Source organism: Eriocheir sinensis, chromosome 39, assembly GCF_024679095.1.
Source record: "Eriocheir sinensis breed Jianghai 21 chromosome 39, ASM2467909v1, whole genome shotgun sequence".
NCBI lineage: Eukaryota > Metazoa > Arthropoda > Malacostraca > Decapoda > Varunidae > Eriocheir > Eriocheir sinensis.
Window position 1 is genome coordinate 995,968 of NC_066547.1, and position 14,413 is coordinate 1,010,380.

The following is a 14,413-nucleotide window of genomic DNA, read 5'->3' on the forward strand; positions in this document are numbered from 1 at the left end:
AATATCCTTTGCATGGTGGGGAGACCAAAACTGTACCGCATATTCCAAGTGGGGTCTGACTAAACTGTTGTAGAGCGGGAGTTTCTTTTAATGAAGCCCAACATTCTGTTCGCTTTATTTGCTGCATCGATGCATTGCTGTGAGAATTTGAGAGAGAGAGAGAGAGAGAGAGAGAGAGTATAAAACCAGAGTTATGTCATATGTTAAGTCAGTCCGTCTCTCTCTCTCTCTCTCTCTCTCTCTCTCTACCATCTCCTCCACCCACCACCATCACCACCACCACCAGTACCACCACCACCAGTATCACCACTACTACTATAGCACCACCACCACCACCATCGTCATCACCATTACCATCACCACCACCACCACCAACAACAACAACAACATCACCACCTACCACATACCTCCACTTTGAAGTTGCGGGCTGGAGCACAGAGTTGGCTGGACTGGGCTCCCAAAGATGGCGGCCGAGGTACTTCCGGTTGCCGCACCCGAGTGTCTGGGGCGGTATACACAAACGTTCTTAGCATCGCTAAGTGCACTTAACGGCAAAGAATCGTTAAGTTTTCTACTTAAAATGGCGCTGGGCCGCTTAGCGCTGAAGCTGGAGCACTTAGCGGGCGGAAAATTTAAGGCGGGGAAGGGGCTCCCTTAGCACCGTTAAAAATGCATAAGCATTGCAACATGGTGGATTACAGCGGGCGGAAAGGCATCACCTCCTAATATATCTGCCTCGTCTAGACGAATTGGAGGCGTGTAATGATTTGAAACTCATCCTGAAATATCTGTGGACTGTGCTGACCGTCTGAGATGACTAGATGAGTGGTTCGGCGAGGCGGACCTTGGAAACACCTACATGGCCATCACGACTTAAGTGGTGTTCGCCGACAGGTAAAATGCAGGTGCAACCTTCACAGACTGACAGAGATTGAGTGATAACAGACACTGGAGACCCTCCAAGCGATGGCTGGTGACCGCCTGCCACCATCCACAGGCTGTTACACAAGGAGCCCTGGGAGTAACCTTGCTGGAAGCCCGCACCCGCAGTGTGTGGCTGGCGTTATACAGCCCCCAGCCATCGCCTGGAGGGCATCCAGTGTCTGTTATCACTCACCTTAGGTAGTCTGTGAAGGTCCAGTCATCACTGGTGCACGTGTATCTTACCTGTGATCAACACCGGCAGCCACAGACTCCTGCCCAAGGAACGAACACAGGTGAGCCAATATTTTACCTCGCCAGACTTATCCTTTACAATATTCAACTCTTTAAACCTAACACACCTGTTAATCTTGTGACTGACTTCAACAAACGTTTCCCACCAATCTTACCAAACCCTAAACAATATCTATTTGGGTCACTAGTGTCTGTTATTTAATTTTTACTTGACTAACCTCCCAGCGGCGATAAACCAAACCTAACCTGGGTAAATTTATCATTGACATATAGTTATTTCAACTTAATCTGTTATTTAAGATAGCCAGTTTTAACCAAATCAACAATTATTTAGAAAAGTTGATATTTTTATCCTAACTTAAATGTCAGAAGTGTCCTAACAAAATTACCTTCCTTTGCTTATTTTTAGTAACCAAACCAAATCAATTTGACGTACCGGTAGCTCTTAAACCGAACTTGCTCTAGTACTCAAGCTTGCATCACTTATGACTTTTTTCCTTTAATCCTAAATCAACTTGTTTAGAAACCTTGCTCTGACATACCTAACTTAATATAAGTTCACCACTCCTAACTCAGATAAATTTCCGATTTGTGTTACTGACTATATTTTAAACAAACATTTTGATTTTGGACATAAATTTTTTACCAAACTAACTATCATTCAGAATGTTGCCTTATTTTAACTTAACAAAAAATTATAAACGTCACCTAACCTCATTGATCCTACTTAACGAACGGCAGCTATCCTTTCTGTAAAATACCTCCCAGGAATCCCTGGGTGTTGCAAAATGATACTAATACCCATGCTAGCTTGCATTGTAGTATTGTTTAATTTGTTTTGGTCATGTCTTTTTTTTCACATTTGAAATTAATTAGTTCACAGTATATTATGGCTTTTGTTATTTGCAGCTTCCTTTCTTATGAAGATCTAAAAGTGAATTTTATGATTATTCTTAGTCTTACTCCCAAATAGCTATTAAAGTCAATCAACAATGCTAAAATCTTTTGAACTAAAAAAATTGCAAATTGGTCCATGAGTCAAGAGTTTTGACTTCTGGACAAGTATAGATATAGATATAGGGCAGGTACCAAAGCATTTCTAATTGTAATGTATCTATTTGCAGTGATCGTGATGACATTGACAACAACGAGCAAGTCCTCCTAGACCTAGAGTGACCTCAAGCTGGTATTCGCCACATAACATTATTGTTTAATCATTTAGTTTTTGTCATCCAGCGTCAAGCAATCATTCCCATGCAAGAATATAATGCACAATATAAGCAACTTCAATTGCTAGAAAATAAGACAATGTTGCCAGCCCATATAGTGTGCACTGTGCAGTAAATAACTCATGTAGATAATGCCTGTTATTTTATCATATACTTATGTTGATGCAATGTCTTTTAGCTCTTGCTTCGGGTATATTAATTACTAATCCATTCTTATTTCTCCGACGGCCATTTCCTGTGTCGATACGTCAATCAGTTCAGTACTTTTATTTTCTTAGCTTGTGTTTTGCAATTCTTTGCCAATTAAATCACTGAACACATCTTAATAAATATCACAGATTTAATTATCATATATCAGTCCCATAAGTTTATTTCAGATGCTCTTAAAACAACATCTGTCCATTCATAGTCCAGCTTAACCTGGTAGCAGCAACAGGCCAAATTTGTGGCTTTACCGTGTACCAGCGATGGGCCACATTTTTGCCATGATATAAACCCCCAAAAATAGATGATGCATAAACTGATCACAAATGTGTTGATATATATTATGAAATGGTTTGCGTGAGTGATGATTTTTTCTCATTTTTCTCGCTCGGAGGGACCTTTAAGAAACATGATCCCTGCAGCTACCAGGTTAACCTCTTTTAGTATAGTACACTAATCAAGAAAAACATCCCAATTAATATATATATATATATATATATATATATATATATATATATATATATATATATATATATATATATATATATATATATATATATATATATTTTATGTTGTTTATTTGAACTTGTACTCATGTTTCAGGGCCAAACATGATGTGGAAGAAGAAATCAGTTGTCTCCATCAGTCGGGTTTGTGCCATGGCAGCTTTCTCCAGCTGTCCGGCAGAGGTCCAGTCCATGCCATGGAGAAATTCAGCCCCCAACAATGAGATGGCATGCCAGAGATGGATCCGCAGCTTCTCCTCCAATCAATCAATCCTTGCAATGCCTTTTCTCTTTCCTCTCCTTCTGTCCCACCATGCTTACACATAACTGATCCAAGGTACTTAAACTCGTTAACCTCCTCCATTTCTTCACCATTCAAAATTATTTGGCATTCTTTTTCACATTCAATGCCCACTCTATATGGGCATACAAACTCTACAACCTCCCTTCTACTCTGCTCACAAACCATCACTTTACTTTTGTTGAAATTTACTTTCAACTTTCTCCTTTTACATACACTATCAAAAACACTGACCAAATTTTGTAAGTCCCTTTCATTTTCTGCATTGAGCACCGTGTCATCAGCAAATAAGATTGAATTCATCACCCACTTCCTTCCCTCCCTCAGCATACATTTTTACTTCAATTTCCCCAACTTTGCCCTTCATTTCTCATAACACCATCCATATAAATATTGAACAACCACGATGACATGACACACCCCTGCCTTAGCCCACTTTCATCTCAAAATGTTCCCTTGTTTCTCCACTAATTTTGACACATGCAGATGCATCCTCATAGAAAGACTTTATTGCATAAAGCAGTTTTCCTCCCACACCATATATCTTTAAGACGTCCCACAATGCCAGCCAATCGACTCTGTCATAAACTTTCTTGAGAAGAACTAGATCCATGCAGGCAGCAGAGTATTTTGTCCTTTTGCTAATATTTTTTCTAATAAAACACCATCCTGAAGGAAAATATCTGATCAACATCCTCTTCACTTCCTGAAGTGTCCTTGTTCTTCACTGATTTTCTCTTCTGTAAGTCTTTGCGCAGTCTCAATTAGGACTTTTCCATATACCTTTCCAGGTAGCCTACACTCAGCAGACTTATACCCCTACAACTCCCACCTCCCCTCTCCTGCCCTTCCCCTTGTAAACTGGGACCATGATGGCTTTTGTCAAGTCTGCTGGGACCTCCCCCCCCCCTTCCCAGGCTACTTCACATATCTTGACCATTCATAAAGTAACTTCATCTCCACACTTCAACATTTCTGCTGTGATTCCTCTCAATTCATTCATCATCATCATCTCGTCGACGCCTGCTCTTAGGAGCTCCCACCAGGGGATGGCCACGGCAGAAGTTTCCATCTTTCTCTATCCAGACACTCCCTCCTTGCCTGCTCAAAGTTTCTCAAGGATCTCTCATCCTTCTCCCTAATGTACTCCTGCACCCTATCTCTCCATTTCACTGGAGGTCGTCCTCTAACATTCCCTCCCTCAATCTCACATACACCCTTCTGGTCATCTTACTCTCCTCCATTCACTCCATGTGGCCAAACCACTTTAAAGTCACTTATTCCCTTCACCCCCGTGACACATTCCAAAACGCTCATACACACTTTCATTACTTATTCCATCCATTCTACTCACACCACAAGCACTCCTCAAATAACTCATTTCCACTGCCTGCACTCTAGACCTCTGACTTTCATTCAAGGCCCATGTTTCACTTGCATATGTGAGGGTTGGTACTATTATTGTATTTTCAACTGATAACTGATCCAAGGTACTTAAACTCATTGACCTCCTCCATTTCTTCACCATTCAGAATTATTTTGCATTCTTTTTCACATTCAGTTCCCACTCTATATGGGCATACAAAATCTACAACCTCACTTCTCCCTCACAAACCATCACTTTACTTTTGTTGACATTTACTTTCAGCTTTCTCCTTTTACAGACGCTATGAAAATCACTGACCAAGTTTTGTAAGTCACTTTCATTTTCTGCAATGAGCACTGTGTCATCAGTTAACAGGATTGAATTCAGCACCCACTACCCTCCCTCAGCATACATTTTTACTCCAACTTTGCCCTTTATTTCTCTCATGACACCATCCATATAAATATTGAACAACCATGGTGACATGACACGCCCTCTTAATCCCACCTTTATCTCAAAATGTTCACTTGTTTCTCCAATTTTGACACATGCAGATGCATCCTCATAGAAAAACTTTATTGCACTAAGCAGTTTTCCTCCTACACCATAAATCTTTAAAACATCCCACAATGCAATCCAATCGAATCTGTCATAAGCTTTTTCAAAGTCCATGAAGGCAGCGTATAGTTTCTTTCCTTTTGCTATTATTTTTTCTACTACCATCCTGAAGGAAAATATCTGATTGATTCCATCAGTTCCTGCTGCTTTTCCATTTTTTCATCTTTTTAATGCCTGATTTACTTCTTCATATGTTATACTTCTTTCTTTATATACTCCTCCTCTACCTCCGCTCAAAACTGTTGCTGTAACAGCTGCTGGACGTCCATCATCAAAATTCATTAAGTTTTTGAAATATTCTCTCCATGTCTCTTTCACAGCTTCCCCGTCTTTGAACATCTTTCCATTCTCACCCATAACTTCATTAATTTTCCTTGGGGAGATATTATTGGGGTGATGCTTTTCTTTCGTTTTTTACTTCTTTCCAATATGATTTCCTGTTCCCTTTATATTTTTCACTTAGTCTTTTCCAAACTCTTCACCAACTCTCTTCTTACTTTCTTTTGTTGCTTGTTTTAATTTCATTTTGCATTCTCTATATTTCTTTTTCCTTTCCCTTTTTACTTGCTCAGCCACATTTCTTTCTTAAGTTTTCTTAAAAAAGTTCCCTTTTCTCTCTTACTATCCTCCTTATCTCTTCTGTCCACCATGAATTTCCTTTTCTTTTTCCATCTCTCACCACTTTCATCCCTACCACTTTTTTGTTGTAGTTAACACTACTTCTTTAAATGTTCTAAAAACTTTTTCAGTATCTGTACTATCTTTCACACCTTCCCATTTTTCACTTAAGGCATCTGCCATTTCACGTTATACTCATCTTTATTTATTTTTTCCTGTAACTTTTCTATCTTCAGTATTTCCTTTTTTACTTCACCTTTCTTTTCAAACACCCACTTTTGCAAGATGGTCAGAGCCATCGAACATCCCGCTTACTACCTTCGCGTCACAGATATCCTTTCTCAGTCTTCCATCTACTGCCACATAATCAATCAATCCTTTCTGCTCATAATCATTCCCCCTCCTCCATGTGTATATGTGGATATAGGCAAAAGTAATAAAGCCCCACACATCAGAAGTTGTATTGCTTTGCCTAGGTTATGCAGATGATGTAGTATTAGTGGAAGGATTTTGCCTGATCCTAAATGACTTTGGTATGGAATGGAAACTTATCTTTAAACATAATAATGGAAATTCACACCAGCAGTAGGACAGCGGGTGCTGGGAAACAATATCTTAGAGGTAATAGAAACACATGGTTATTTAGCATTTGAGATAAGCAAGGAGGCCATAGGAGAAAGCACAAAGAAAACTGAATGAAGCCAAGATAAGGAAAATGACGGGTGTTAACATCAGTGGTAGAGAAGGGAAATTAGCCAGTATGAATATGGAAGTTGCCTTTGGATGGGGAAAGTAGTAACCCCACAGCTATCTTGTATGGGTCAGCAGGACTAACACTGAAGATGTCGGGAGATTAGAAGTCATTCAACCAATACAAATTTACAAAAGATCACAAGTGGACAAACTAGAACAAAACTAGGCAAATTAATATGTTTCTGCTGTGTATTCCCCAAGGCGCATGCGTAGTGGACTGCATCGATGCAGCAAATAAAGCGAACAGAATGCTGGGCTTCATTAAAAGAAACTTTTTATTTAAGAATAAAGATGTAATACTCCCGCTCTTCAACAGTTTAGTCAGACCCCACTTGGAATATGCGGTACAGTTTTGGTCTCCCCACCATGCAAAGGATATTGCTAAATTAGAAGGTGTTCAGCGTCGGGCAACGAAAATTATCCCTTCCTTGCGCAACAAATCCTACGAAGAAAGGCTTTCTACCCTTAACATGTTCTCTCTTGAGAAACGTCGCCTCCGAGGAAAACTGATCGAATGTTTTAAAATACTTAATGGTGTCACGAATGTAGACAGATCAACATTGTTTATGATCGATGACACTTTGCGCACGAGGAACAATGGCGTAAAACTCAGATGTAGACAAGTAAATTCAGACTGCACCAAATTTTTCTTCACCAACGCTGTAGTGCGAGAATGGAATAAGCTCCCATCATCAGTGGTCCAGTGTAACACGATTGACTCCTTCAAAAATAAGCTCGACCGTCACTTCCTTCAACTTAATATCAACTAGAGTAGAAATGCAACGTTTTGGAGTCTTCTGATTAATGTAAAATCACTTAGGTTTAAGGACAGACCACCAAGTCTGGACCATGGGGTCTGTGTGGTCTGATTTTCTATGTAAATCTATGTAAACACCGTTACAGAAGCAAAACTTCCAACCTTGAACTTACCTGGACTGATCATCGGCATCATCGGCGCCGCCTTTAGTACCATCGTACCAAAAAATCAACAGTACACAAGTTTTGGACAATACGAGAAAAAAAAGAATGAAAGAAAAAGGAAAACAATAGACGCAGACAGTAGAGACACATCAGGGAGTGCCGTTACAAAGGCAAAACTCCCGACCGACTACTACTATTACCAGAGTTTGGAAGCTCTTTGGATGGTTGTGGCTCCTTATTTCTTTATGTGTTGGACACTCGCCTACAGGCTGGAGACATGATAGAAGTTGAGAAAGTTGAGAGAGAGGCCGCCTCTGATGGATGTGAGGATGGTAATGTAAAAATCGTAATAACATCGAAAAAGAGAATTAAATATGAACATAAGTTTCAAATGAAGTGGCTGCAGGATAGCAGATTTTCTTCCTGGATACGTAGAAGTCCGAACTCAGAAAATAAAGCATACTGTAATGCATGCAACTGTGAGGTAGCAGGCAGCGTAACGCTTCTGGAGAGACACAGCAGCACCAGCAAACACCTCAAGAATATGCAGGGCGGGGACCCTCACAAGAAGGCCGCAGCATTCGTCTGGCCGTCCACGCGTCGAGGCAGGAAGGACAGTTCGGTACGATGTGTTCCCTCTTGGTACTCTTTCTGGCACACCGGCACGGCCTCTTGTGACGTGTCAGCACCTGATGTTTTGAGGACGTGTCAATATTTATTTGAAGGCAGCACTGCAGTAAGGACCAACGGTAACAGGAGTAAAGAACCCTTGTACTAACACTTATTGTGAACTCGTAGGATAACTGGCTGTCTTCCGCTTACTGACAGTCGGGCCGGGCCGAGTCATTATACCTAGCATATTGCAATGTACTAACTAAATAACCGAAGAACTTGCTTGTTATCATCATGTCTTTAGTACACTTGTTATCATTATATTATTAATTACCATCACAGACCTTAGGATAGGCTCTCCTAAGGGAGGACTCTCGGGCCGGCTGCACCACAGCTGTGAGGAATACCCTCTAGATTCAACCAAGTAGTATTGTTAAGAGGCACCAGGTGAGATCAGTGATATGACCCACCATGATCTGTGGTCTTATACTACCAGATACTCCTTCATATTATGGTTAAAGAGTGAATATACATGCCCCTTAACCATAATATAAGGGCTCACATGGTTAGAAGCAAACCCAACATAACCATGCCATCATTAACAATGATTAGGAGACAGTAAGGGCTGTGGCTGTGGTCTGGATTGGAGCAGTTAGGTTTAGAAATGTTGGGTAAGTTTAAGTTGGTTTCCAATTTTATTATAGTCAAGGCAGACACTGATGAGCATGTCCCCCACTTACAGCCCTCCCTGACAATCTCATACAACCACACGTACCATGACGGCCTTCCCTGACAACCCCACATAGCCACACGTACCATGACGGCCCTCCCTGACAACCCCACACGGCTACACATACCATGACGGCCTTCCCTGACAACCCCACACGGCCACACGTACCATGTTGGCCTTCCCTGACAACCCCACACAGTCACATGTACCATGACGGCCCTCCCTGACAACCCCACACAGCCACACATACCATGATGGCCCTCCCTGACAACCCCACATGGCCACACATACCATGATGGCCCTCCCTGACAACCCCACACAGCCACATGTACCATGATGGCCCTCCCCGACAACCCCACTTAGGCACAGGTACCTTGAGTGCCCTCCCTGATGTCTTTCATCCTATGAGGGATAATATGTATGGTACTGTAGATTTATGATGTTATTTTAGGTAAAACTAGGGAACAACTACCTCTCCCCCTCCACCACCCCAGCCCCCCCTACACCCCAAGACAACCCTGGGGAACTGGAGTTTGGGGGGGAAGCCAAAATCACTGAAAAATGGGCTTTCAAAAATATCCCTAGAAAAATCCCTAAATTAGGGAAAATTCCCTGTTCTCGAAAGTAAGGAAAATCCCTACCGTATACTCACATGCGTGGGCTAATCGCTAACCAAGCATACCATCGCTAACCATCCCAAAACAGCCCTGAGCCATGACTCAAGGTCATCCGGGACTCGGGCTGAACAGGCCCGGGCTATACCCAGCCCTCAGCACGGCAACCGTTGGGCTGCGTCTTCTAAAAATAAATAACCACGCGTGGTGGACCTGGTCTCACATGCGTGGGCTAATCGCTAACCAAGCATACCATCGCTAACCAAGCGTACCATCGCTAACCAAGCATACCATCGCTAGCCAAGCGTACCATTGCTAACCAAGCGTACCGTTGTTACCAAGCGTACCAACGCTAACCAAGCGTACCAACGCTAACCAAGCGTACCATTGCTAACCAAGCATACCATCGCTAACCAAGCGTTCCATCGCTAACCAAGCGTACCGTCGCTAACCAAACGTTTGTAGAAAAAATATATGAAGACCTAGTGATGTTTCATAGAGTAGGTAATGAATGCGAGTTATTTTGCGGTGGCGGCACCGGCGCCATGGCGGTGGCGTTAGCTTGATTAATCTTTTTAGGGAACTGTGGTTTTGGTGGTCGTTAGCTCGATTAATCCCTGTAGGGAACAGTGGTTTTGGTGGTGGACGGCCAAATCACTGAAAAATGGGCTTTCAAAATGTCCCTACAAAAATCCCCAAAATTGGGAAAGATCCCTAGTCTCTAAAGAAAGGAAATTCCCTAACGTATACTCTTGTAATTTATTCCTATATAACGTAGCAGCCGCCACAGCGGGTCTGTTGACGAGTGTCGGGCTTGTAATCGCGCATTGAACAATATCCGTTTGTTTTCTGACACGTGCTTGTCACACCATATGTGACACGTGACACGCCCGTGTCTTTGTTGGACCCGGTATTGGGATAGTAATCGGTCCTTTTGTTAACCTACATGCACACAAATAAAGAGGTTAAAAACTCGGTTAACACTTACCGAAAGGTAAAGTAGACGGATATTTTGAGGGAGTGAGTGTTGGGCCTTCCATCCATTATGGCGGCTTGAAAACAACTGACTTCAGGAACCCGCCGTTAGGTGCCGTCACTGAAACACCCTCGCGTAGTAACATTTTACGAATGTATTCCTTTAAAATTAGAAAATACAAATAGCTGCGGCATTAGTTGCTTTAATATAGATAAAAAAATAACGTAAAACTCTTAAAAGACCGTTTTTTTGTCCGAAATCGTTATAATCCATGCGCGTTTTGGAGATTACTGACTTAGGAACTAGTTTATGTGGTGTAGTATAAGGCAGCTAAGTGGCTCAGTCTGCCCACAGAGCCCTCGTGTCATACAACAACACTGGACTTAGAAATTTTCCAGGCACCCCCACATAATCAAGCCGTTTACGCAGTAAATTGGTACGACCGGGAACTAAAACCTTCGCAAATGTGAAGCAAAAGAAGTATCCTATGCAGTACCCATGCTATTTTTTCAGTATATTAGAAGCAGTTGTTAGCTAGATTAACCTTATTTTATTATATACACCTCTGCGGTACAGCAGGTAGTATCCCTTAATACAAATTTGTGGGCCTGGGTGTGCAGCCCACCCAGCTGTTCATCCTTCCTTTCGGGATGGTCAATAAATGTGTACCTGATGGAAACCTGGGAGGTAAACTGGGAACCTGCCACACTGGATGTGTCAGGTTTAGGGTTCTCTCTCACCACAGACTCAAAGGGCCAAATGGACAGAGATGAGCACTGCTGCCATGTGCAGTTACAGCAGATCATGCTAGAGCATTGCCAAATCTAGCCTGGAGCTGACGGCCTTAGTGTTAGACTTCCCCATTCCCATCCCATCCCCATCCCTTACCCGTGGCCATAAACCGTAGTGTAAAGCGTCCCCATGTGGTTGGGGTTGTTTTACGCTACCCCGTGAGGGTGCGGATGGGGTGGGAAAAGTGTTGACTCCGTGGGGTAGGGAGCAGGACATCTTCGGCTTTTCCTTCGTATATTTCATGAGTAAATAGTGTTCTATTTGTTATTATAGAAGGACATATATTGAAAAGCATCAGAATATTTGTATGACTGATATTATATCGCAAACTTAGCTAAAGTTAATATATATTTTTTAGTTTGTAAAGACTCTAGTTTTTCCATTTGATTGTAAACGTACAGTTATTTCTGAAGATTCATTTATAATTGTCCCCAAGAATGGCAAAAGATGGCAGATTGATGACTAAATATGGCATTATTATGGGAATACTTAACTTATACCATAAAAAATAGCATTTCTTGGCAACCACCTTGATTTAAGACAAAAATGCCATAAATGACACGACCTGGCAACCCCGGTGTGGCTGCCCAGGTGTGTGACGAGTCATGCATACCAACCTGTCTCATAAACTAACTTACCCGCGTTACTTGTTATTTACTTGTAGATCAACAACGCTATTGTTTTGTTTTATGATATATAATGTATATGAATACAATGGTGTGTAAAAAATGCATTTTTTGTTTCGTTTTCTGTAATTATTGGTTTGAAAGTGCTGCCAGCATTATTATGACGTGCGGATTGGTCCCTCATATCTGTCCCGGGGATGGGAAGGGCACGGGGCGGCTTGTCCATACCCCAGTTCCGCGTATGAGGATGGGGATGGGTAGGGAATGGGGAAGGCTAACACTATGGCCGTCAGAGCCCACCTCCAACCTTCCCCCTCGCTGAGAGGTGAAACTCAACTGTGGAGCACACGAGAGCAAGTCAGAGTAGCTGTCACCACATGTGGAGGTGAGGGAGGAAATGACATGGTGTCCTTGATTGCTAACAACGTTGGAGAACAACAGTGTCATCTTTGATAATTTAAAATTCATTGATGTTATTCTAAAAAGCAACATATTCATAGCACTTAATAGCATTATCTAATGTATACACAATATGAAATAGTTAAGTTCCATGATTTAGTATACGCCTCCATGGTCTGGTGGTCACCATGCCTAGCTACCACTCCGTGGACCCAGGTTCGAATTCCAGCCCAGGCATTCTACGTGTAGCTCACCCAGCTGTCCATCCTCCCTTTCAAGCACAGTTATAGCATATGCACCCACCTTTACTTATATAGTTGACATATGAGAAAGAGAGAATAATGTGTTAAGGGTGATACGGTAGTGCTGTGGAGAGGCTCAGCCTCCCCCCCCCCATCTGACTTCAGATTTGTGTTGGACTATAGCTGTCCTGTTGCTCATGCAGAGTCACAGCTAACTGAGCAGTCCAGGTTCAAACCTGGTAAATCGATAACTGACCCTGTCTTAGTGCTATGTGTAACAGTGGAGCCACAGCATGGGTTTTAAAAGGGGATTCTTGAAGCTTTTTTTAATCTCAAGAAGGCACTTGATTCAGCACATTGAGATACACTCTGAAACTCCTGCTACTCCAATGATTTTTTCCAAGAATGCTTGGTCTATTGACTGGCCTGTACTCTGTGATTGAGAGTGCTGTGAAGTGTGGGGAGAAGGGGTGGCATGTCCAGCTTTTTTCCTGTGAACATCAGAGTTTGGCAGGGCTGTGTTTTTGCCACTTCACTTTTCAGCAGTTGTATGTGAAATGCCATTATTTTTCTCTTTCCTACACCCACCTCTGCGTGTAACGAAACACACGAGAAATTAATCCAGACAAGGAAAGGTTTGCCAGCGCTGGGGATTGAGCCCGCGACCAGCATAACGGGAGAGCCACTCTTTACCAGTCGGCCAAAGAGGTACCCCACTGGCTAAGTGGGTTATGGGAGGCTCACCCATCAGGCAAGTCAGCAGTACACGTCTCCCCATTCCCATTTAGATTAATTTCTGTGTGTTGAATTCTCGTTTTCTATGAACTTCGGAGAGCATGGGCCATCACTCTACCTGTTACCCTCTCGGGGTGACAACAGAACCAGAGGAGAGGATGCCACTGCCTTGCCATCAGCGAAATGCCATTATTTTTCTCTTTCCTACACTCACACACGTCCTCTGCGTGTAACGAAACACACGAGAAATTAATCCAGACAAGGAAAGGTTTGCCGGCGCCAGGGATCGAACCCACGACCAGCGTAACGGGAGAGCCACTCCTTTACCAGTCGGCCAAAGAGGTACCCCACTGGCTAAGTGGGTCATGGGAGGCTCGCCCATCAGGCAAGTCAACACTACATATGGACTGGATATTAGACAAAGCTGTGCATCAATCAAAGTCATTGTGGTGCATCTAATAGGCAATACAATGGTCACTGACCTTGTTTTTGTGTATGATGCAGTAATCCTTGCCAAGTTATTGGAGATTCTGGTGGCTGCTCTCAAGACACTGCAGAAGGAGGTGAAGCCTTTGAGACTTGGTCTCCAAGGCCAAAACCAATGTTTAGGTGTTAGGAGGCTTACTGGATGAGAGTGCAGTCTGTTCATGCCATAGTATTTCCACGTGAAACTGGCCGATGGGGTAGTGGTCCGCGTGGGTCTCTCCTTCCATACCACTCTGCCATATCTCTTTCTCCAATTGTGGGATTAGGGTCAGGGTGTGAAGTGGACCCACCATTAGCCTCCCTTCATTCTCTCCTCCTTTCTCTCTCTCTCTCTCTCTCTCCTGAATTCTTGTATGCTTTCATGGGTGACACTTTTTCCATAAGTACATAATATTGTTTTGGCTGTGTAGCCAACGACTATGGCTTGGAGAGGCAGGGAGAGGGAGAGGTGGAGGTAACGGGACACCTCCTGAGCCTTGTGACCTTGAGGGAAGTGACCTGGCTCAGGC

At 42.7% G+C, this 14,413-nt stretch overlaps 1 protein-coding gene and 1 long non-coding RNA gene across 9 annotated transcripts in view; both read left to right on the plus strand.

The window, feature by feature from the left end:
• The first annotated feature begins 1,050 nt into the window (after positions 1 to 1,050).
• Positions 1,051 to 4,004, plus strand: LOC127009131 (uncharacterized). Its single transcript, XR_007761661.1, has 3 exons — positions 1,051 to 1,217; positions 2,301 to 2,362; positions 3,213 to 4,004. It is a non-coding gene; the product is annotated as an uncharacterized LOC127009131 (long non-coding RNA).
• Positions 4,005 to 7,685: 3,681 nt separating this feature from the next.
• Positions 7,686 to 14,413, plus strand: part of LOC127008852 (delta-aminolevulinic acid dehydratase-like) — an 82,141-nt gene continuing 75,413 nt past the window's right edge. Inside the window, exon 1 of one of the 8 annotated variants that reach the window (XR_007761376.1) lies at positions 7,686 to 8,428. Coding sequence is in view for 4 of the 8 variants with exons in the window: in XM_050881227.1 (XP_050737184.1) it covers positions 7,970 to 8,428 (459 nt within the window). In the remaining 4 variants the exon portion in view is untranslated. Of the gene's footprint in view, positions 8,451 to 8,566; positions 8,752 to 14,413 lie in introns of those variants that run through there. The other 7 variants (XM_050881230.1, XM_050881227.1, XM_050881229.1 and 4 more) reach the window with 7 other exon arrangements.